We start from the raw sequence: 22,847 nt of genomic DNA, 5'->3' as shown, positions 1-22,847 counted from the left end.
TTGGTGGGATCACTCTGGCTGCTGTGTAAGCCAGAGTAGAAGCAGGGGGACAAGTTAGGAGGTCACTGCAGCTGCCTTGGTGAGAGCAGATGGAAGGAGAAGTGTTCCCATTTTGGATATATTGATAGACAACAACCAAGGTAATCCAATGAGGCTAAGCATAATGGAATGAAAGTAATAATATTATTATGATATGACTGGATGGCTCTCTATGATCATACAGAGTAACTGAGTGGGGTTTTAAAAGAGGTCAATGGTGAGGGAAAACCTTCTTGAAGAGATGAGGCCTCAAAGATGAAAAGGAGCCAGTTAAGACCCCAAGGCTAGAGCCTGTGTGTGTGTGTGTGTGTGTGTGTGTGTGTGTGGGTGGGTGGGTGTGGAGCAGAGCTGAGGCCAGTGTGTCTAGAAGGTGGTGAGGTGGGAGTGGGCCTAGAGTGATATCAGAGGTGGGAGATGGAAGCCGAAGCTGGACCCTTCCAGGCCCTCAGTGCTGAGAATGGATGGAGAGGACAGGGCAAGAGTAGACCAGGAAGCTGGAAACAGAGACAATACTAGTAATACAATAGATACTGTCATCATGGGGATTTATTAGGTCTCATTAAAGCAATAAAGTACAATCCAACTGAGGAGTCTTCATTGAGCCAGGGATTCTGCTTTAATGTTTGCCGAATTATGACTCATATATGGTGGTATAAATAAGGGGCAGCTGTGGTGTACGAACTAGGAAAGTATGTGCACGCTTAGTCACTCAGTCATGTCTGACTCTTTGCGACCCCATGAATTGTAGCCTACCAGGCTTCTCTGTTCAAGTGGATTCTCCAGGCAAGAATACTGGAGTGGATTGCCATGCCCTCCTCCAGGGGATCTTCCCAAGCCAGGGATCGAACCCAGGTCTCCCTCATAGCAGGCGGATTCTTTACCGTCTGAGCCACCAGGGATGCCCATGGACTAGAAAAGGAATGAAGTCAAATTACCTGTCCTTTGGCCTGTAATACAAAGTCAAGATTAGTCCAGAGAAGGTCTTTTCTTAGGCATTCAATTGTGATCCACATCCCTCTCTTTCACCGTGTGACCATGAAACCTGGTGGATGTTGATTGGAGGCTTCTGGAACACAGGTTTTAGAGGCACAGAGAACACAGGTGGTCAAGACTGGGTAACTGGCATTCAACTGCAGAGGGGGTGTGGCCTGGGTCTCCTGTCTCCTAGTGGTAGCTCCCAGGGGAAAGACAGTGCTTTATTCACCTTTGTAGCCCCATCACTCCTAGCACAGTGCTTGTGGACAGAAGGAGCTGGATAATCTGTTGACTCTGAATTAAGTATGTAGATTAGATCAGTGGCACTGAAATAATACCATAGGAATTCAGGGAAAGTAGTCAGTCATCTTTGCATCTTTTGAGTCATCATCCAGTGTGTGGATTCATCATACTTCCAGTTCTATTCTTCCTTTTTTATATTTTCTACCTTTGAGTACATGATTTCACTCCTAAAATTCCACTTTATGGATAATCATAAAGAAAGGGAGGGGTTAAAACATAGGCCAACTTTACTCCTTTTTAGCAAATAACAGTTTAAAAAAGTTTGTTGGAGGGGACTTCCATTGTGGTCTAATGTTTGGGACTTCGCCTTTCAATGCAGATGGTGTGGTTTTGATTCCTGGTAGGGGAGCTAAGATCCCACATGCCTCAGGGCCCAAAACCCAAACATAAAACAGAAGCAATATTGTAACAAATTCCATAAAGACTTTAAAAATGGTCTACATTAATAATAAAAACTTTAAAAATAAATAAAAAGTTTGATGGAGATTGAAATTCATGTGATACAAAGATCTTAAGTTAATGGGCCAAGTTTGTTATTATTATTATTTTTTAAGGGCTTTCTATGTGCATTTACTTTAAGTAAATTCCAAGCAATCCTAAGAAGTGGCTACTATTACTCCTATCTCAGAGGTAGTTACAGTACTTACCCAGAGATAAAGAAATTTGGCTAGGGTCACATGCCAGTAAGAGAGGGAGTTGGAATTCGAGCCAGATTGTCTGATCCTAGGGTGGTATTGCTTACTTACACTTGGAATAATTTGGAGTCTTTCATTTGTTTTTACTTCCTTATTTGCTCCAGAAATGTGAAAATATGCAGCCCAACAGTAGGAGCTTTATAAATAAAACATAGCTATATATTTTTAAATGATTAAAGCTGGAAAGTTTAATGTGGCACGGAGCCACTTGTTTAGAGGAAGTAAAGGGAACGCGATTCCCGGCTCTGGTTGCAAAAACCCTGCGCGCTTTGCAGCGAGTGGTGTCTGGCTCGCCGCCCATCTGTGATGGTGACGGTCCAGGGAAGACCGACCCAGACTGCACTCAGGGAAAGACAGCGAGGGAGCTTGCACCAAAGCAAGAACGGGCCATGGATTCTTGAAGCCCAAATGTCATCTGGTTGGGAAAAGCCACACGTTGGTGTTGCAATATTTTAAGGGATATGCAATATTTTAAGCTGGGGTGAAGGCTCACTAGGCTGACAACTCGTTAAACCTGAAGGAGAGGATTGTATCTTTAGATGGAATCTGAAAAACTAACACCGGAGCTCGGCGGTCGACTGAGGACCGCTGTGCTTGTGGCAACATTTACAGCGACACAAGGCGAACACGAGGTACTTTCAGCACCAGGAGGCAATCGACGCACAGATCCACAGATCCACCCTGTCGCTCGGATGTCGCCCTGGCCCGCGGCTTCTAACCTTGGTTTACCCTTCTTAAAAATCGAGGCGCAGGCAGGCTGCACTCAGGCGGGTGAGACGCTTCCACGTGGGGGAGGGAGGGGATTGAAAAGAGAGGGCGGGCTGAGAAATCAGCCTTCTCAAAGCCTGGGGAAAACACCGCGGGAAGCAACTCGGCACAGACCTCAGCAGCATCTCGCTCGGGCCCTAGTCCCTGGAAGCCCCAGCCGAACTAGGAGGCCACTGGACGGCTTGGATAGCCTCGCAGGACCAGCCCGCCGCAGCAGGTTGGCGGAGCTTCGGCCGCCCAGCGCGCGGGGCGGGGTCGGAGGCGGGGCCGGGGCCGGGGCGTGGCCGCGCCGGGAGGGCGCGCGGGAGGCGCGGAGGGAGGGTGTCGCGCCGAGGGAAGCGGCCCGCAGCGGAGGGAGGGGAGGCCGAGTCCTGGAAGCGGAGCTCCGCGCTGGGACTGGTTCCTTCGCAGCCATTTTCTGTCCAACCAAACAGCCGATTGGAGACGGGAGCCAACCAGGGCTGCATTGGAGGTTTGTGTCTCGCTTCGGCCAATGATCGCTCCTAAACCGACTCCACTTTAGCTCGAATGAAATGTCCGTCTCCTCCCGGCGCCGTCCCCGCCGCCAACGCCGCCGCGGCCGGGGGCACTCGCCTCCCTCCTGCCCACCCGCCCTCCCGCCTGGGCCGGGGCCGGGGCCGGGCGGGCGCCTGCGAGGCCTGTCCCGCTGCGGGCCCGGCCGGGGAGCGGGCGCGGGGCCGCTCCTCGGCTCTTTGTGCGCCGGGCCGAGGAGCGGCGGGACGCGGGCCAGGCCGCCTCTTGCTCGCCGCCGCCGAGCTCCGGGCCCGAAGCCGGGGAGGGGGCACCGGGGCACCGTCTGGCCCGCTCTCGGCGGTGTCCCGACCGGCTCCATTTTGTGCGGAGAGCCGGCCGTGGGGGCGGGGGACGCGGCCCGGACCCCCGGCCCAGATCCTGCCCCCAGCCCCGGGCCTGGCCCCCTCGCGGGGATTCCCGGGGGCGCCCCCCCTCCGCCTGTCCGCCCGCCCGCGGGGGCACGGCGGGGCCGGGCCGCTTTGTCTGCTGCCCCGGCACCCCGGGCGCCGCGCGGCGGGCGTTGGGCGCGGGCCCGGGCCCGGGCCTGGGCCGGACGAGTCGGGGGGATGCGCGCCAGGGAAGACCGCGCGGCGCGGGCGGGACTGACAGGTCGGCCGAGCTGGCCGGGGGCCCGGGGGCAACCCGCTTACCTTCGTAGGGGAGGAAGCCAGGTCCCCGGGAGGAAGGAGTGGATTTCGTTTCCCCGCAGTCTGGTTTACGCGTAAAGAATGCAGCCATCTGGCGGCTTGCGGTCCCTGGACTTGCCCCGAAGGTGGGAAGGAAGCTTTCCGGACTGGGCTAAGGTTTTAATCTTGGGTGGGAGGCGGGGAGGATGTACCGGGCCTTAGGAGTAGTAGTCTCCGAGAACAAAGAATTACGGGGCACCCACAAGTCATAATCTTGCCCAGAGTACTTTAATGAGATGATTTAAGCAAGGTTAGGTAATGTAAGACTTAAAAAAAAAAAAAAAAAAGAATAGCATCCCTCTTAACCTGCGTGGACTCCACCGTTCGTGCCACGAATTGCCGGGATGGTTTCCGCTCTCTGATATGGAAACTAATCAACAATATGAAGTGATGAGGTAACCTGATCAATGTAAGTGGCGTTAACAAATAGGAATTTTATTTGTAAAATAAAAAGTTTAATCCCAGTACCTCAAAAGGCAATTATTCCTTCCTCACACTGCTCCTGTAGTTTAATTTAGGGATTGCATTGATGCAAAACTCGGGTCTCGATGCCAGAGACTGGAGGGTGGAGGAAGAGTCTGCTGCTTTTCTTGGATACAAATTTGCATTTCTTTAAACATTAAACAGATGTATGCATTCCCTTGAGCTTTCACATATATCATAACCTGCCTTTAAGAAAATATATACCATATGCGGTGATAGTGTTTTTAATATACCAAGTCTAAATATATACTGACTCAACTATTTGGGTGAGTGATTGTAGTGAGGTGTGCACCCCCTCCCCCAGCAAAATACATAAATATATACAGCTCCTACATTTTAAGTATTCTGAAGATTCTCCCTCCACCCCCCTCCAGACTCCCTTTGAAAAATAACACTTAAAGCTACAAGGAAGGAATTTTCTGGGCAACTATGGGTTAGAAAGAGGACGTTTTCTGAAAAGAAATTAGAAATTGCTTTTAAGATTATAGCAGAGTAGACAGTGCCAGCCAGTCTTGCTGCCTAGACCCTTGTAATGGCATTTTAAAATTCAATTCAGTGGTTACGATTTTTTCTGCTATTTACTAGATTTCATGCTTGAATGCATATCCATATTTTTTATTCCTTTAAAAATTAACACTGAAAGGGTATGTTTTTGTCCCCTCCACTCTCCATTTACTTGTTTTACTTGAGAAAAGGAAAAGCAAATGAGAAAGGAAGATTGTAACATTGTAGTTGATGCCAGTTAATTCAGCTGTTTATGCCTTACAGTGAGAATGAAGTGCTATCCAGATGCAATTTTAGTCCAAAATGGTGGTGCCTTAAAATGATAAATAAAGGTCTTAATTGATTCTGTTGTTCTCTGGGCAACATTCGTGTTCTCTGCGCAACATTTGTCTTCTCATTATAATATGAAATGTTTAAAAGCATTATATTCTGAGGTAAATTTGTCTCCCACTTTGAGCTTTTGGACCCTAACAAAGAAAACCCTCACCAAAAAATTAAGTTGATAAGTCTGGGTGTTGGTGTTTTAAATAGCTTAGATACGTGATGTGATTTTTTTTTCTTGCATATTATATAATTTGGTGTGTTGTGATGAATATTTATGATGAACATGACTAAATATATGTTGGAAAAGCAATATCTCTTCCCAATGGCATTAACTTTTTTGTAAGTTTTCCAAAATATATCTTCCAATTTAACAAACATTTATTGGGTGCTTGCATTTTGCATCATTTTATTGCCATATATTACATTAAATAATAGTAGGTAAAATTATACATGCCTTTAAAACTTTTACTAGGAAGAAAGCCTATGGGCTATACCTTTTTTTTTTTTTTTTTAAACTACTAATAGATGTTTATCTTCCAGGTTGAAATTGGGCAGAGATTAGACACCTTTTTTAGGCAGGTGTTCTTGAGTACCACTGACAACACGGTTCTCAGCGTATTTCATGACAGTAAGTATGTTTTATCATGCTGGTTGTTAATTAGATTTGAACTGTAATTAACTGAAAACAAAATTCTAAGTGGTTTATACTGAAGATTCCTGCTAGAATGAGTGCCTTTCCAGGCCAGACAGTACCTCTCCCCATTCCTGTTGATTCCTTCTTCTCAGTGACCTGCATGTATTAAGTATTTCCTCTGGGCCACAGGGTTAAAAGTTGTCCCATCTCAGGTGGCTTTCTGTTTAGCTGGCAGGGCTTTAGTCAAATTGTATTTAGAGGCAAGTTATGTGTGGAACAGAAAATGCTGGTTCTAAGGGTAGCACAAGTGAAAAGAAGAGAGGTGTGGTGGGCTGGGGAGTTGGGAATGTCACAGAAGGAACTAGTAGGGCTGGAACTGAGCCTTGAAGGATGGGTAGGGTTGGATAGGTAGATGCTGTCACCGGAAGTTGAACCCTGAAGGCAGGGCTGAGTGACTTCTGTTGGTGGCAGGGAAGTGGATCTGCCCGGTGCAGGTGGGGATCTCACAGGGTAACCTAGTGAAGAGATACCACTTGGCCTATCTGAATACTTTACTTTTGAATGGGATACTATGTCTGTGACAGGAGGCATGTCACAACTTCCTTGAGACAGGATTACCTTACTCCTTAAACAAAAGAACTGTACCTGGTGATCCATAAATAAGGTTTTTTAACCCTGAAGAGGTGAAAATCAGTTTTCAACTGGTTTAGTTTAGTTAGGTTTAACAAGGGAATCACTTATGTAAAGCCATGAAAACTAGGTTTGGATTTGACATGGAAGACTTTTAGAACCATCATAGGTTCAAGAGCTATAAAAGCAATGTTTCAGTGACATTAGTCTTAAAACATTATGTACCCAAGTAGGTTGGATTGTAGTCCAGTGGAAAGAGAAAAGGAAGGGCATATCCAGAAAACATTTAAAAAGAGGTCACAGATTAGGTAGAGCTTGGAGGAGATGGAAGAGCCTAAGATGACACTGTATAATTAGCCTGGAGGAGTAGAGAGATGGCATTGTTCTTAATGGAACAGTTCAAAAGGAGCTCCCCTCCACTGCCTCCCTGCAAGGGATGGGGAAGGTGAATTTCATTTTCCAGTATCTTAAGTTTCCAGTGGCAGGATAATCAAACATATCCTACAGGCCTGGCTTGCATGAGTGGCAGTCACGATATGGTTGTAGATGTAGGATTTATGAGCATAGAAGTGATGTGTAATGAGTTTATTAAGAAAATAAGGGAAGAAAGAGAAAATGATTGTTGGTTAAAATTAACAGTTAAGTGGGATGGGGAGGGCAGGGGAAAGAATACTGCTTTGGAAATGAAGGAGAATTCCAAGCATAAATGTGGGTTTAGCAGAAGCCGGCACTACAAATAATAGTAGAATAATCAAGTAGGTTGAAGGCAAAATCTCTGGCAACTTTTGTGAGCAGTTTCATTATTATGTTGGGGTGGAAACGCACATGTTATGGAGTTTCAGTTGGAATGAACAGGGTGTGTAAGGACTGTCAGGGTGAGAACGAACCAGAGTGTGTAACAGAATTAAGGTTGTAGGTGTCTGTGTTCTTCAATGTGTTTAATGAGGGGGATTAAGAATGTTTAAGGGAGAATGAAGAAGCTGGTATCAGAGATGAGGAATCACTGTATTATGCCTTATCTACAAAGAGATAAGGAATTGATCCAGAGAACAAGTGAAAGGGGTTGTGTGAAAGAAAAAACACTTATGCCTGGGAAGAAGATGAGAACTGTATTTGAAGAGACAGTAATAATACTAGGTTACATTTGTTGAGTTCTTACTGTGTATCATGCATTTCGCTAAGTGCTTTTTATACAGTACTTCACTTTTCATAGTAACTTCATTTTGAAAATGGGAAAGGTAATATTGTCTTTGCTTGAGGAGCATCTTTGAATGTTTTCAGTATACAGTCAGTAGACTCAGAATTTACAGGGGAAATTAAAGATATAGGCTTAAGGACTATTTGAAAACCCATCAAGAACAAATACTGTACAGTACTTGGCATATGAGATTCCAGACTTCACTCCCATTTAGGGTGCCACCTTTGGCAAGTCGTTAGCCTCATATAACTTCTGTTTTCTCAAGTGTTTCAGTGGGTCATGAACATTGCATAAGATATTTAGAAAGTGTTCAGTAAGTGTTAAATATATTAAAAAGGGCACTATTTACACATTTGTGTAACAGATTATTCAGTTCAGTTCAGTCGCTCAGTCATGTCCAACTCTTTGCAACCCCATGAATTGCAGCACGCCAGGCCTCCCTGTCCATCACCAACTCCCAGAGTTCACCCAAACTCATGTCCGTCGAGTCAGCGATGCCATCCAGCCATCTCATCCTCTGTCATCCCCTTCTCCTCCTGCCCCCAATCCCTCCCAGCATCAGAGTCTTTTCCAATGAGTCAACGCTTCGCATGAGGTGGCCAAAGTCTTGGAGTTTTCAGCTTTGGCATCTGTCCTTCCAAAGAACACCCAGGACTGATCTCCTTTAGAATGGACTGGTTGGATCTCCTTGCAGTCCAAGGGACTCTCAAGAGAGTCTTCTCCAACACCACAGTTCAAAAGTATCAATTCTTTGGTGCTCAGCTTTCTTTATAGTCCAACTCGCACATCCATACATGACCACTGGAAAAACCATAGCCTTGACTAGACAGACCTTTGTTGACAAAGTAATGTCTCTGCTTTTGAATATGCTGTCTAGGTTGGTCATAACTTTCCTTCCAAGGAGTAAGTGTCTTTTAATTTCATGGCTACAGTCACCATCTCCACTGATTTTGGAGCCCCAAAAATAAAGTCTGACACTGTTTCCCCATCTATTTCCCATGAAGTGATGGGACCAGATGCCATAATCTTAGTTTTCTGAATGCTGAGCTTTAAGGCAACTTTTTCACTCTCCTCTTTCATTTTCATCAAGAGGCTTTTTAGTTCCTCTTCACTTCCTGCCATAAGGGTGGTGTCACCTGCATATCTGAGGTTATTGATATTTCTCCTGACAATCTTGATTCCAGCTTGTGCTTCTTCCAGCCCAGCGTTTCTCATGATGTACTCTGCATAGAAGTTAAATAAAGCAGGGTGACAATATACAGCCTTGACGTACTCCTTTTCCTATTTGGAACCAGTCTGTTGTTCCATGTCCAGTTCTGACTGTTGCTTCCTGACCTGCATATAGATTTCTCAAGAGGCAGGTCTGGTATTCCCATCTCTCTCAGAATTTTCCACAGATTATTGTGATCCACACAGTCAAAGGCTTTAGCATAGTCAATAAAGCAGAGATAGATGTTTTTCTGGAACTCTCTTGCTTTTTCCATGATCCAGCGGATGTTGGCAATTTGATCAACAGATTGTTAGTATAGTTAAAATACTGCCACATCAAAAAATTACAGAATAAAATTTACTACTTAATCAGCTGACCATTTATTGCACTTAAGATTTTAGAGAACAATATTATCAGTTCAGCTAAATACTTAGGATAGTTAATTTAATGGGATTTAACTCCTTGTTGGTATTTCTCATTTCCCTTGGATCTAATGATTGATCATTCTTATCAGTCAGTATCCCTTGTGTTCTTTCCTGTTTGCTGTCTGGATGGAATCCACCACTTTAGCTTCTCTGTTCTTACCAGGCTTATAAGTATCACAGCTGGACCTATCGGTTCCACTAGACACGCCTGGTCACCAGCTTCAGCTGGGCTCTCTTCATTACCCAGCACTCCCCTCCCCTTCCTTTTGCATTCTCCAGGGAAAGCCATCTGTCTCCCCAGCTGTAAGAATCCCAGCGTTATCCTTGGTTTTTCCTCCAGCTCTTACTCAGTCAGTCACCAAGTCTGTTGATTTTACCAATGAAAAAGCTTTGTAGTCTCTGCTTCTGCTCTCCAGTGCTGTTTCCTGTCAATACTGGGAAAGTTCGTCATCTTGGCTGAACTCTTGCCCTAAACGCAGCATATGGTTCTTGCTGGTCTTCTGACCCCATTCTTGCTCCCCTTCCAGTTCATTGTCTACATGGGACTGTAACCAGAGTGATCTTTTAAAAAAGAAACTGGGCTGGCATTCTTCTGTTAAAACTCTAATTTGATTTACTCTTGTCCACAAGGCACTGCTTGACTAGCCTCTACTTAGCTCATTCCAGGCCACCAGTACTGTGTCTCGGTTTCCTTTGCTTGGAACATTCTTGTCCTATCTTTGTTTGCCTGATTGCTGTTCATCTTTCAGTCTCAGTGTAAATGTCATCTTCTTAAGATGCCCTTCCTTGATTGAGGTCCCTTATGGAGTCAGCTCCGAAAGTGTATCATGAAACATAATTGTTTTCCTTAGCATTGGGCACGAGCAATTAGTTAATGATTTATAATTATAACATTTACTGAGTACTCTTTATTGTACTCTGCTCATCCCCACTTGCCAGTTATTAGCAGGGAATTCAAATCAGATGATCTGATTCCAGAGCCTGTGCCTTGGAAATGCTAATGGGCTGCGCTCCCCACCCCTTCTCCTTGCCCCCAGTTTACGTAATATTTGTCTTCTCTACAAGACAGGACAGAGACCTTGTCTTTGTTGTTGACCTGTTAGGTCGTCAGCACATGGTACAGACCTGATAAATACTAGGTGCTTACTTGGTAAATATTTGTTCACTGGCTTACTTATGCTCTACAAACTATTTTGAAATTTTAATAGGAAGTTTTAGAGCTAGAAGAAACCTTTGGGATGTATCTAGCAAGTTACCCCCCTCATTTTTTATACATATAAATAAGAGAATAGCTAGCATATTATAGGCATCAAAGATGAGGCTAATATGTGGAATGGTAAGAGCCTTAGGGATTCAAAGATGGGAACACTAATTTCTGGCTTACAGAATAGGGTAAATCAGATTCAGGAAGATGGATGAACACTGGGATTAAAGTATCAGGCAGGATTTTAATGGTAGAAAAATAGAGGAGAGGAAGACAGGAGTGGTAAAATGACAGAAAAGCTAAGGCTTGCAGAACCAAAGACACACACAGCTAAGTGGATGACGTGTGGCTCATTTTCAAAGGAGGGACGGCGAGATGTGACGTCTCCTATGTACACTGTGTGTCAAAGTCCATCCTTAGCAGGTTTCTGTTCTTTTTTTAATTCCAACAGCTCTGTGAAATATTTGTAGAAATATTTTTTAGAAGACTGAGGTTTAGAAGCTAATGCTATTAATTCTGGTTCTGATCTTGCTGCTAATTCCAGTTCAAGACAATATAATGTGACTTAAACTTTTTGCCTTAATACTTTTTTACATTGCATTTATAAATTAATTAATCTCTTAGACCATGGTTATTTCAACAGTCTTGCTCATCAGCTAATTAAAAATCCAGGCTATCTTGTAGACATTGATTTAGCAAAAGATTTGTTACTGCTTCATCCACCCCCCCCCCCCACCTTCCTAAAAAAACAAACTGGATTTGTTTCCAGTTGTACACTCTTAAACAACCACTTTGATCTTGTCTCTGGTACCTTGATCTTGTAGGGCATTGTAAAAACCAATCAATTCACAGCTATCCTAATTGAACTTTTTCATGGGTAATAAATCCATCATCATATCTATTAAAGGCTATTCTCCTAGTATCTTTTTAGCATTTTAGGATCAAAATAGCATTTTATAATTGGGTAATATTTCATGCATATATTAGCTGTTCTAAGATGGGGAAGGTGAAATTATTATTTCTATTTTATATAGAAATACATTTAACTGGTAAGGATGTTTGTTTTCAGGGATCAGTGAGACTCTAAATCCAAGCTCACTGACTATTGTTTACCTCCTCTTAGAGGGCACTAAAGAGCATCATAAATAGGTACCCTGTACTTCTACAAATTATTAAAAGTAGGTGAATTCTTCTCTTTGCCCCTCAACAGATGCATCAAAAGCCATGTTGCTGAAGACTTGGAAACTAACCTGGTATTTTAGTATTATCTGATAGATAAAAATCCAACAGAGATGGAAAAGAGGTATTGCATAAGGACTCAAATATTGCAGTTAATAACATCAAGTTTGTGCTAGGTCATGGACCTTGATGAACGTTTAGAATTAAGTGTCTCTTCTTGAAAAACATATATAAATTAAGACTTAATTTTGCTATATTTTTTATTCAGATAATACATTCAAAAAATTTCTACCCACAAATAGCCAATCCCTTATTGTTTTCAATAGTATTATTTGCAAAGTAGAAAGACTTCCAGGATTTGCCATGTTGGAATGGAGACAGTTCAGGGCTTATGGTTTTAGTTTTTTTTCCTTCCAAATTCTCCTTCTTTTACTTCTGAGCAAAATTAAGCAGGGTTCTTTTTTATTTTGTTTTGTTTGAACTTCTTATTTTGTACTGGGATGTAGCCAGTCAACAATGTTGTGATAGTTTCAGGTGAACAGTAAAGGGACTAAGGCGTACCGTGGACTTTAGCCCACCAAGCTCCTCTGTCCATGGGATTCTCCAGGCAAGAATACTGGAGTGGGTTGCCATTTCCTTCTCCAGTAAATAAGCACTGCATGGCTTGAGGAATCTCAGTTCCCTGACCAGGGATTGAACCAGGGCCATAGCAGTGAAAGTGCCGAATCCTAACCACTAGACCTCCAGGGAACTCCCAGGGTTCTTTTAAAATACTCATTTTAACACTCATTTTTGTCTGTGGTTATAACACTTTCATATTTTTATATGCAGATCTCCAATCTCCCTGACCCCTCCTTTTCTTTTTTTCTGTACAAGTCAAAAGTCTCAGAGTAGGGGGTAGGGAGGAGAGAAAATTAACCTTTCAGTTAGAGGTGATGAGCTTGTTCAAAATGTGGGTGTACTTTTGGGCTGCATGGGTACAGAATTGTGCAAGGAATCCATGATTCTTATACCAAACAATAGTCTGAACCAGCACATTGTCTCTGTAGAACTTCTGAGATACCAAAGAAAGTCTGCAGCAAGAGCAAAAATGCTTGTGTAGAAATACACCTGGCTTTAGCAGGAGAGCTGAACATGCTGGATATAGGTGACTTCCAGGTGACTCACTGACAAGCTGATTTTGGCTCTTCTTGTTATTCCAGTGATAAATTAGGTTGTAAATCATGCTTGCCTGTACGGTATTTGAGGATTATGCAAATGAAAAGAAAGACGTGTGTTTTAGATTCATTTCTTTGTAGGCTTATCACTTAATGGAGGGTAGGTAGGAGAATCTTGAATCGTTGGCAAATTATTAAAAGGTTTCCAAAACAAGAAGTGGAAATGTTTTCTTTTAGTAAACATTTTAGTAAATGTTTCTTTTAGTAAACATTCCATAGCTTAAAGCTATGTAAAATGTAATTGATTCATCCAATAACAGTTTATGAGCACTGAATCTATTATGTAGTTTTTTAGATAAGTTTTATTGAAGATTATTGAAAAGCTTTTTTTCCTTGTAGATGGATGGTGACAGTTCTACCACAGATGCTTCTCAACTAGGGATTTCTGCAGACTATATTGGAGGGAGTCATTATGTTATACAGCCTCATGATGGTAAGAAAGCCACAATTAGAAACACATTCACAAGTAGGAAAAATGAGAAAGTGGAAATTTTATTGACGTGATGTTCTAGGTTACTTTTGTATTTACAGGAAAATTTGAAATCTTTTGTCACAGTTCAGTGTTTGTCTAAAAGCTGTACTTGCTTATTAGAAATATTTTTCAAAAGAATGATGGGTTTTAGAAAAGAATTCTGTAAAAGTATGCCTTTTTAAAGCTGATACGGTTTCTTTAATTTGTTACTGATTCCCTACTTCAGTTCAGTTCAGTCACTCAGTCGTGTCCGACTCTTTGCCACCCCATGAATCGCAGCACGCAGGCCTCCCTGTCCATCACCAATTCCCAGAGTTCACCCAAACTCACATCCATCAAGTCGGTGATGCCATCCAGCCACCTCATCCTCTGTCGTCCCCTTCTCCTCCTGCCCCCAATCCCTCCCAGCATCAGAGTCTTTTCCAACGAGTCAGCTCTTCGCATGAGGTGGCCAAAGTCTTGGAGTTTCAGCTTTAGCATCAGTCCTTCCAAAGAACACCCAGGACTGATCTCCTTTAGAATGGACTGGTTGGATCTCCTTGTAGTCCAGGGGACTCTCAAGAGTCTTCTCCAACACCACAGTTCAAAAGCATCAATTCTTTGGTGCTCAGCTTTCTTCACAGTCCAACTTTCACATCCGTATATGACCACTGGAAAAACCATAGTCTTGACTAGATGGACCTTTGTTGGCAAAGTAATGTCTCTGCTTTTGAGTATGCTCTGTAGGTTGGTCATAACTTTCCTTCCAAGGAGTAAGTGTCTTTTAATTTCATGGCTGCAGTCACCATCTGCAGTGATTTTGGAGCCCAAAAAATAAAGTCTGACACTGTTTCCCCATCTATTTCCCAAGAAGTGATGAGACTAGATGCCATGATCTTAGTTTTCTGAATGATTGTATATGGAAAATTCTTATTCAATCGATAGAGTAAACTAGTTCTTTAGTGGGTGGGTGCTAGCTATTATATTTCCAGTACTTACGAACATATGTAGTTTTATTTTTTATTCAATATTAAGTATTAACTGTGTATTAGAATGGCAGCATTATGTTGGCCTGTCAGAAATAATTTGCTTTTGTGGCATTCTGATGTGTAGAATTAAAAAATACTAAGATGAAGGTAGTTGAGGGTCAGTGATTGATTATTTACTTCATTTTTAAACAATTCAAGTTAATTTTGATAACATCATTTTAAAATTAAATTTTCTTATGTAACATATATAAAAGAATGGGAAGTTTACTTTCAGGATACTGCATTTAATCATAAAAGGATACTTGTACTGTGAACGCTTCAGTTATATCTACATCTATATAATTTGAAAATTTACTTTTTGTGAGAACATTATATTACTGCTATTGCTTTGTTCAAAAACTATTACTACCTTAGTAATAATCCAGCTGGGTCAGTAATATTCACGTCCAGTTTTTCTGTTCTGTATAAACTTGGCTTTGGATAAACATACATCCTCTTAATCTAGCTATATGCATGGAGCCACAGATCAGTCTCTTACGTTTTACAGCTAAGTTATGTAACAAGTATTTATTTGTTCAACAACCTCCTCTGTTGAAGCTGCTTTACCAAATGGAAGAACATAAAGCTGATCCCTGGCCTCAGCCAAAAGCTAAGAGGAGAATAAGAAATAAGAATTACAAAATGTGTTAGAGAAGAGACAAAGAAGCACATGTGATATTTTGTGAGAGAGATCGCCTATGAAGGTGCAGTGAGACGAATTTGAGCTTTTTGGAGAGTTAATAGGCAGAGTTGAGGATAAAAGTATTCTAGGCAGTGGGTTTGAAATTAATGAGGATATTCAGCCCTGGGAAACTTGTGTAAAGGCCTGCCATTTTAATCCTGAAAAATAATTAGGAGATGAATCAGAATGTATCCTAGGTTGTTTCAGGTAGTCTTCTCTATCTTGAAGTAAAAATTATGAGAACCTATTAACTGTTATTTTCCTTTAGATACTGAGGACAGCATGAACGATCATGAAGACACAAATGGTTCAAAAGAAAGTTTTAGAGAACAAGACATATACCTTCCAATCGCAAACGTTGCAAGAATAATGAAAAACGCCATACCTCAAACGGGAAAGGTAATGCAGAGGAGAAATGTAACTAGGCTTTATTTTTCAGGGGTGAAGAGGGGGAAGGTAAGACTACGGGAACACATAGTTCATGAATGTAGTTAGCTATTGATTTCAGCCATTCAGCCTTTCAGCAGAATACTTAGTTCAGTGGTACGCGCTTGGTTACTGAGCAGTGTTCCAATTTCAGTTCTCTTATATCCCCCAAAGCTCCCTCTCCCCCACTTACTGGAAGCAGATCAAACAGAATTAAGAATCGTTTTAAAAATAGGTACATTGTTAGAACTATCAGGTGTGGGGTCTGTGAAGTTGTAACTTCTAAATTGTTGCATCAAAATTGAATCATGTTGGACTAATGGATATTCCCCCCAAGTCTATATATCTGGAAACTCTGTCTATAATTGTAAATATTAATATACATTTAAATTCAGCTGGCATGATTTTTTAAAATTTTTATTTATTTTTGGTCATGCCGCATGGCATGTGAGATCTTAGTTCCCCACCAGGGTTTGAACCCGTATCCCCTATGATAGAAGCCTAGAGTCTGAACCACTGGACCACCAGGGAAGTCCTTGGCATGATATTTCTAAGTTGTTTTGTCTTATAGAGAAACAACCATATAGTTAACCGATAACAGCTTTAAAAACTTATTGTCACTCTGCTTATCACTTGGTCTGAACTGAAGTCCACACTTTTTATATTGTTTCACATTGCATAATAAGCTTTCTCTCATTTTATTATAGCTTAGAAAATACTTATGAAAGTAATAAAGCTTACAAGGAAGTATATTATTAAACTATATCGTTAAGCCTAGATGTTGCAATTTGAGTGGTCCTCCTGTGTTAAGGGGAAAGAAGCACAAGTGCTACTAACTGCTGCTTAAGCAGGCCTGCGCCACAGGGTACTGTGGCCACTAGCCACCTGTGGTTACTGAGCACTTGAAATGTTGGCTGGTGTGACTTGAGATGTGCTGTAAATGTAAAACATACCCCAGATTTTGAAGACATAGTATGAAAAAAAGAATAAAGATATCTCAGTTTTTTAAAATGTTTTTTAGTGAAGTATACTTCAACTTTTAAATAGATTCTATGTTTAAATGATAATATTTTGGATTTATTAGGTTAAACAAAATATATTAAAATTAATTTCATTTTTTTTTTTAGCATAGCTGCTAGAAAATCTGAAGTCCTGTATACAGCTCACATTATATTATCTTGCTTAACTGCATTTATGCAGTAACTCTTGTTACTTTTCTCCAGGATGTAAAATAGGTGTGGAGGTGAAAGACAGTGTGTTTCAGCAAGGATTTGGTCATTCCTGTTAGACGTGACTTTGGAATTGCATGGTTTAGTCTATTACAGTTTCACTTTGAAACCCTAGATCGCTGAGTGAATAAGATGACAGGTGTGTGCTTCTTTTGGTAGGCTTTTTCATAAACTCAAAACCTATTCCTGACACTCTGTGTCTTTATTAATAAAAATGTCACTAGATGTCATTATTTCACTCCCTTGTAAGCCTTACACAAGCTTATTTGTTTTTAAAAACTTTCTGGTGTCCTCACTGGTGGAAACGCCAAGGCAGAGAAGCAGGACTTGAGTCTAGCCCACAGGACGCTCCAGACATAACAGGATTGATTTTCTTGGGCACTTGGTTAGTAAGAATTTTCATCTTTATTGGGTAATAGGGTCATCTAGTGGTTGCTTTTGTACCTAAATTCTGTTTTTTGTGAATAGCTGTCAAAGCCTCTCTCCTTGTATTTGAGTTTTCAGTCTCACTCTGGGGGTTCGAATTTTGATAACATACATTATTCAGTGTTATTAGCAGGTTAACAGTCATTAACTGAAATTTATATTCTTCTGAATAACTTTTTATTTTTGCAGGTTGTTAGGAAAGTGGTGATTGTATTCCCTGCAGATTTACCTTAGATTTTTCTCCTCAGATTGCAAAAGATGCCAAAGAATGTGTTCAAGAATGTGTGAGCGAGTTCATCAGCTTCATAACATCTGAAGCGAGTGAAAGATGCCACCAAGAGAAGCGGAAGACAATCAACGGAGAAGACATTCTTTTTGCCATGTCTACCTTAGGCTTCGACAGTTACGTAGAACCTCTGAAACTATACCTTCAAAAGTTCAGAGAGGTAAGTAAAGTGTCTCCTGTTATGCTTTTAAGAAAATTAAGGTACACTATTCCCTTTAACTTTTTAAACATGTGAATCATTTCTCAGAAGTATGTAATCAGTTATATTATTGAACTTAAATAGCAAGTCCTTTCTTCTTCCCTTTATTACTAATGGCAGCATAATTATGTAATGACTAAAAGAGCATGGACTCTGGATTTACACCACCTGGATGCTGAACTCCATGACCCTGGGCAGACTATTTAAGTACTTTAGGCCTTGGTTTCCTGGTCTGTAAAGTGAGGCTAATAATAGGACTTAAGACAAAGTAAAACAATCCATGTACAACCCTTGGCCTGGCACATACTGAATGGTCAATAATGTCATTAATAGCACATGCTGTTATTGTTATTAATTTAAAAGAGGTAGTATCTTAGCTTGGGGCGTTTAGATAAAAAGATAGGGAACTACAACTATATCATTTTCTTATATTAATTAAATTTTTCTACATCTCATGTTTGGTTTTTCTTTGCCTATGGTATGAATTTGTGAAAATGAATTGAGATCAGCATATTTTTAAATTCTACACTCCAACTTGGGTGTCAGATTCATACTACTCATATTTCCTTAATGTCTTTAGTGTTAGAATCCCATTAACTTTGTGATATCTGTACAAAATGACTGGAGTAGGAAGAGAATATGTTAATTCTCTACAGAACTTTTCCAGATCTTCAGCATCATTAGATTATTAGAACCTGAGAGTAGACAGACACTTAAGCGGTCTTCGATCCAAACTGTAATTCTGATTGAGGAATTTTAAACTCCCAGCTGTCTGCCTCTGTGCTGCCCCGTTGGCCAAGAGATGTGTATATAGTTAAATGATACTGGGATCACTTGTAGTAGATTTGCAAGCTGAGTATTTATAATATTTTGCAGACTACTTTATCTGTAATTAGACTTTTCTTTTTGACGTAGTGTCGAATTAGAATAACTTTTTACTCATAAGTATTTTAGATTTTCTAGGTCATTACTAACACTGTCTTGTGATGACTACTACATATATAGCAGTTAGCATTTTGAAGGACCTCTCCGTATGTTATTAACCAGAAGTGTTAATAAACAGTTTTATAAGAATAGAAGCTTCTAATTCTAGGAACTAAGCAAGCATTTTCATTTAGGAAGTAGGTTTTTGTTGCTGCTGTTGATGTTTTGAGTACAAGTGATTACTGTTTCATTTCCTTCCCCAGGCTATGAAAGGAGAAAAAGGAATTGGTGGAGCAGTCACAGCTACAGATGGACTAAGCGAAGAGCTTACAGAGGAGGCATTTAGTAAGTAGTGTTATGATACATTTATGCAAGTAAATTGTTGGCAGTGATTAACAGGATATGTCTTTAGTGGAACTTCTGGAATATTAGCACTGTGTGTTTTGACATAGCACTATTTTGAATAGTTCTTACTAGTTCATGCCCTTATATTTGAAGTTCGTGAGGGATAAGTGTATAAATTTTAATTCTGCCGAGATTATAATCTTTTACCAATAGTTCTGATTTCCATAGTCCCTAATTTTTTATTTAAGATTCATGAGATAGGAATATTGAGAATTGTTTATAATATTAAATCTTGTGATTTAAATAAATTTGAACTGAAGGTTTCTTAAAAATTGAGACATTAGGCATTGGTGAAAGAAAAGGTCTATGGTGACTATATTTCTCATGTAAAATTTATATGTATATATTTTTATATTTCTCATATTTAAAATACATACTGCTTAGTTATGTAAGTGTTGTTCTCAGCCAAGCCTAAGCCTAGAGTTTAGGTGTATTTATGAATCAGAAACTTAATCCATCTTTTATGCACATGGGCAGTTAGTACACTTCATAAAATTGAAAAAATGCTATAGAAAAAAATGTGCTTTTGGGGAAACTTTTTTAAATGGAAAATCACCCAGTCTTAAGATTCAGGTCAAGAAAGCAGATGCACTTCTTTACCTACTTTGGTATTTGTTTGTTTGTTTGTCTTTTAGCTAACCAGTTACCAGCTGGCTTAATAACTGCAGATGGTCAGCAACAAAATGTTATGGTTTACACAACATCATATCAACAGGTACCATACTTTTTTTGTATTTTAAATTACTTAAATTATATTCATTGATTTTTTTTTAAAAAAATCACAGGTAGTTAGCATCAACATAATTATTAAGAACTGGATAAAGAGGCTTGTTAAAAACTGTTTTCTCAAAATATATAACTGTGTATAGTATTCTCTTATGGTTACAGATATGTACACAGATGTTCATTTAGTCTGTCCTTCATATCCATGGGTTCCACACCATGGATTCAACCAGCTGTGGATCATATGCCGTCTCCAATCCGTTGTTGGTTGAATCCGCAGATGGAATTTACAGATGCAGAACCCGTGGATACTGAAAGCTGACTAAAGGACTTGAGCATCTGTGCATTTTGGCATCTACAGGGCGTTCTGGAACCAGTCTGCCGTGGATATTGAGGGAATGAGTGTATTCACATAGATTTCTATAAAGATATACAAGAGATTGTTGAAGTAGCTCCTTAGGTAGAGAGAATGGAGATTTGGGATGGGAACTAGTCTTATGTTTCATTGCCTTCTGTTTTTATTCTTGGAATGTTATAGTATACATGCTACTTTTAAACTATTTTTTCTTTAATTATGCTCAATTTAAATTTTCAAATCTTAGATTTCTGGTGTTCAGCAAATTCAGTTTTCATGATCTGAAGAAATGATGGAACGGAGAGTATAGAGAACCAAGTCTGTATACAGATTCTGGAACAGAGACATTAGAAGGAACTGACTGGTGAAAATATGTCTCTTTGTATATTAAATAGCTGTAATGTAGCTTCCCAATGCTTGACTAATTGAGGTGTTAATTCTGACTTGAGAATCTTTTTCATGAATGATTTTAAAGAAAAATTTGGATTTTAAAGGTATTAAAATATTTTTGTTTTGTACGAGAGTTTGTTGCTCTGTATGACTCCTGTATGCATTGTATATTGCAATTTATTACTGTCAGAGATTTGTAGACAGTTTCTTATTTTCATATTGAATCATGTTACTTTTGTAATTCAAGTAAGCAGCTGGGTTAATTCATGATGTTTGCCCTTTTAATAAAATATAAGGGTAGAGTTCATTTTGAATGCAAGTTGCCTTTATTATAAATTTGAGTTTGTCTTGGTTATATAATATCTTGCATGATAACCTAGCTAGATTTTTAGCATTTGCCATATTTATTAAAAATTAACTTTTTTTGTAAAACATTCATAGCTTAAACAGTACCATTTTTTTTTAATGTAATTGAGAGATTAAGTGTGAATGCGGAAGCAACTATTGTCTGCCCTATTCAACTTGGTGCCCGTTAACAGTGTTTACACTGTTCCTTGTGCCTGTTAAGATAGTTTTAGTTTATTGGAGCTTTTGTTAAGACAAGATTTGTTTTCGAGTTATATTATTATGAGCATTGGAATTCATAAGTTTATTGTAGTCCTAGTGCTCTAGAAATGGTGCCCCTTTCATTTTGTATATGATTTTTCCAAAGCATATCTGCAAATACTACGTGATACCCTCTTCCAGAAGAGGAATTTTAGTCTGATGGTAAATGTCCCCATTTTACCTTTTTAATTGAAATGTCAAGTTTCCTATTATACTGTGGGAACCAGGAAATGTCAGACATCATTGTGTGTGTACAGACCTTTTTTGCATGGGTGAGTGAATGAAATGAAGAGCAGAGTGAGTGCTGTGAATGGTATGAAAGAGAAGCTGCCAACTTCTAGTGTGCTGTCTTGATCTTTGCAATAAACTAAATTTAGATAATGTAACTTTGTATAATTTAATAGCACTGCACTTGGGTTGTTGCTTTTTTAAAGTGAGGAGATTTGTATTTTCTCACCTGTTCTTTTTGGTAATAATTTTTTTAATCAACAATTGCTCTTGTATAGTTTGCCTAAAAGACACTTGGAATGACTGTCATCTTGGAAGAATACTCAAATTTACAAGGGAGAAGCAATTTCCCAGATATGGGCTGGACAGAAACATTTTCTTTGCCAGAAGGAGCTTTTGAGGGCACAACTGGGATAATCTGACGTTAATAACTCCCTCTTTATCTTCCCATTTAAAGAATAATCTTCATTACAGAAAATTCAAATAGGCAAAAAAGGGTGGTTAAGCAAAATCAACCATCATCCTACAATGTTAAAGGTAACCAATGTTAATATTTTGGTAAATATTTGTCCTTTTACTTTGCTAAATATGTATATTTTTATAAAATGGGCTCATACTTGCATACTGTTTTGTAACATGCTTTTTTCACTTAACAATATATTGTGAACATCTTTCCCAGGTCATTACGTAAGTCTTCTACTTTAATTTCGTTATTATTTTGTTGTATAGCTGAAACATAATTTATTTAAATCTCTGTTGGACATTTTGACTATATACATCTTTTCAGTTATAAACAACACTTCACTGAATCTTGTGTACATCCATGACTGTTTTCTTCAAGTTAATTCTATTAGCAGAATTGTTGGTTTAATAGATATGCAAAATTAAGGCTTTTGATGCATATATAATTGTATTTTTGAAATATCTTCTATTTGATCCAGGCAGTATGTCATTATATAACTGATAAAAGCACTTGATCTTTGGTTATCAGCTTCTTTCTCTAAAGTTTAAAGATTGGGCTGTTTAAGAATCAAGATAAAAAAGGAATTAAACAACTTTAAATTTTACATCAATATATACCAAAATGAAATTCTAAATTTAATAATTTGCTATTAGTACTGAAACTTGAAAAGGTAAAATTGGTCAACTTTGGGTTATACGGGCTTCAGACTCTGAAAGAACATTGGCCACCTACAGGTGTCAGGTCCATAGTCCCCTCTGATGCATGTGAGAGACAGTGTTGCCTTCTCACCTGGCTATGTCGCATGTAATTGAATGTCATGTTTTCTCCCTCCCTGGAACTTCTTACCTATATAAGCTCCTTCTCCAGGGTATTTTCCCAACCCAGCGATTGAACCTGGGTTGAATCCTCCTGCACTGTAGGCAGATTCTTTGCCGTCTGAGCCACCAGGGAAGCCCACATAAGCTCTTACATTAACCTACAAGTGAGTTTTTAAAATAATTGTGTACATACTGCTTTA

The 22,847-nt window shown here is 39.9% G+C and overlaps 1 protein-coding gene and 1 long non-coding RNA gene across 5 annotated transcripts in view; one reads left to right on the top strand and one right to left on the bottom strand.

Moving 5' to 3' along the window:
• Positions 1-4,091, bottom strand: part of LOC138437619 (uncharacterized) — a 30,932-nt gene extending 26,841 nt beyond the window's left edge. Inside the window, exons 1-2 of the long non-coding RNA XR_011256040.1 lie at positions 3,965-4,091; positions 975-1,105 (exon numbers count right to left, since the gene is read on the bottom strand). This is a non-coding gene — a long non-coding RNA (uncharacterized lncRNA). The remainder of the gene's footprint in view (positions 1-974; positions 1,106-3,964) is intronic.
• On the top strand, positions 2,264-21,524 carry NFYB (nuclear transcription factor Y subunit beta). 4 transcript variants are annotated; one of them, XM_069585235.1, is made up of 8 exons: positions 2,264-2,997; positions 5,852-5,939; positions 13,348-13,441; positions 15,438-15,568; positions 17,499-17,696; positions 18,923-19,004; positions 19,700-19,779; positions 20,390-21,524. In XM_069585235.1, the coding sequence occupies exons 2-8, from the start codon at positions 5,934-5,936 to the stop codon at positions 20,420-20,422; spliced, it is 624 nt and encodes a 207-aa protein (XP_069441336.1). In that variant the 5' UTR covers positions 2,264-2,997; positions 5,852-5,933; the 3' UTR covers positions 20,423-21,524. The 4 variants fall into 4 exon arrangements, with proteins under 4 accessions (XP_069441336.1, XP_069441335.1, XP_069441337.1 ...); XM_069585234.1 differs by lacking the exon at positions 2,264-2,997 and adding an exon at positions 3,050-3,252; XM_069585236.1 differs by lacking the exon at positions 2,264-2,997 and adding an exon at positions 3,259-4,086.
• The last annotated feature ends 1,323 nt before the right edge of the window (positions 21,525-22,847 follow it).

This window comes from Ovis canadensis, chromosome 3, assembly GCF_042477335.2.
Source record: "Ovis canadensis isolate MfBH-ARS-UI-01 breed Bighorn chromosome 3, ARS-UI_OviCan_v2, whole genome shotgun sequence".
Lineage (NCBI taxonomy): Eukaryota > Metazoa > Chordata > Mammalia > Artiodactyla > Bovidae > Ovis > Ovis canadensis.
Note: the sequence above shows the minus strand (reverse complement) of the source record. Positions and strands in the feature narration are given on the sequence as shown.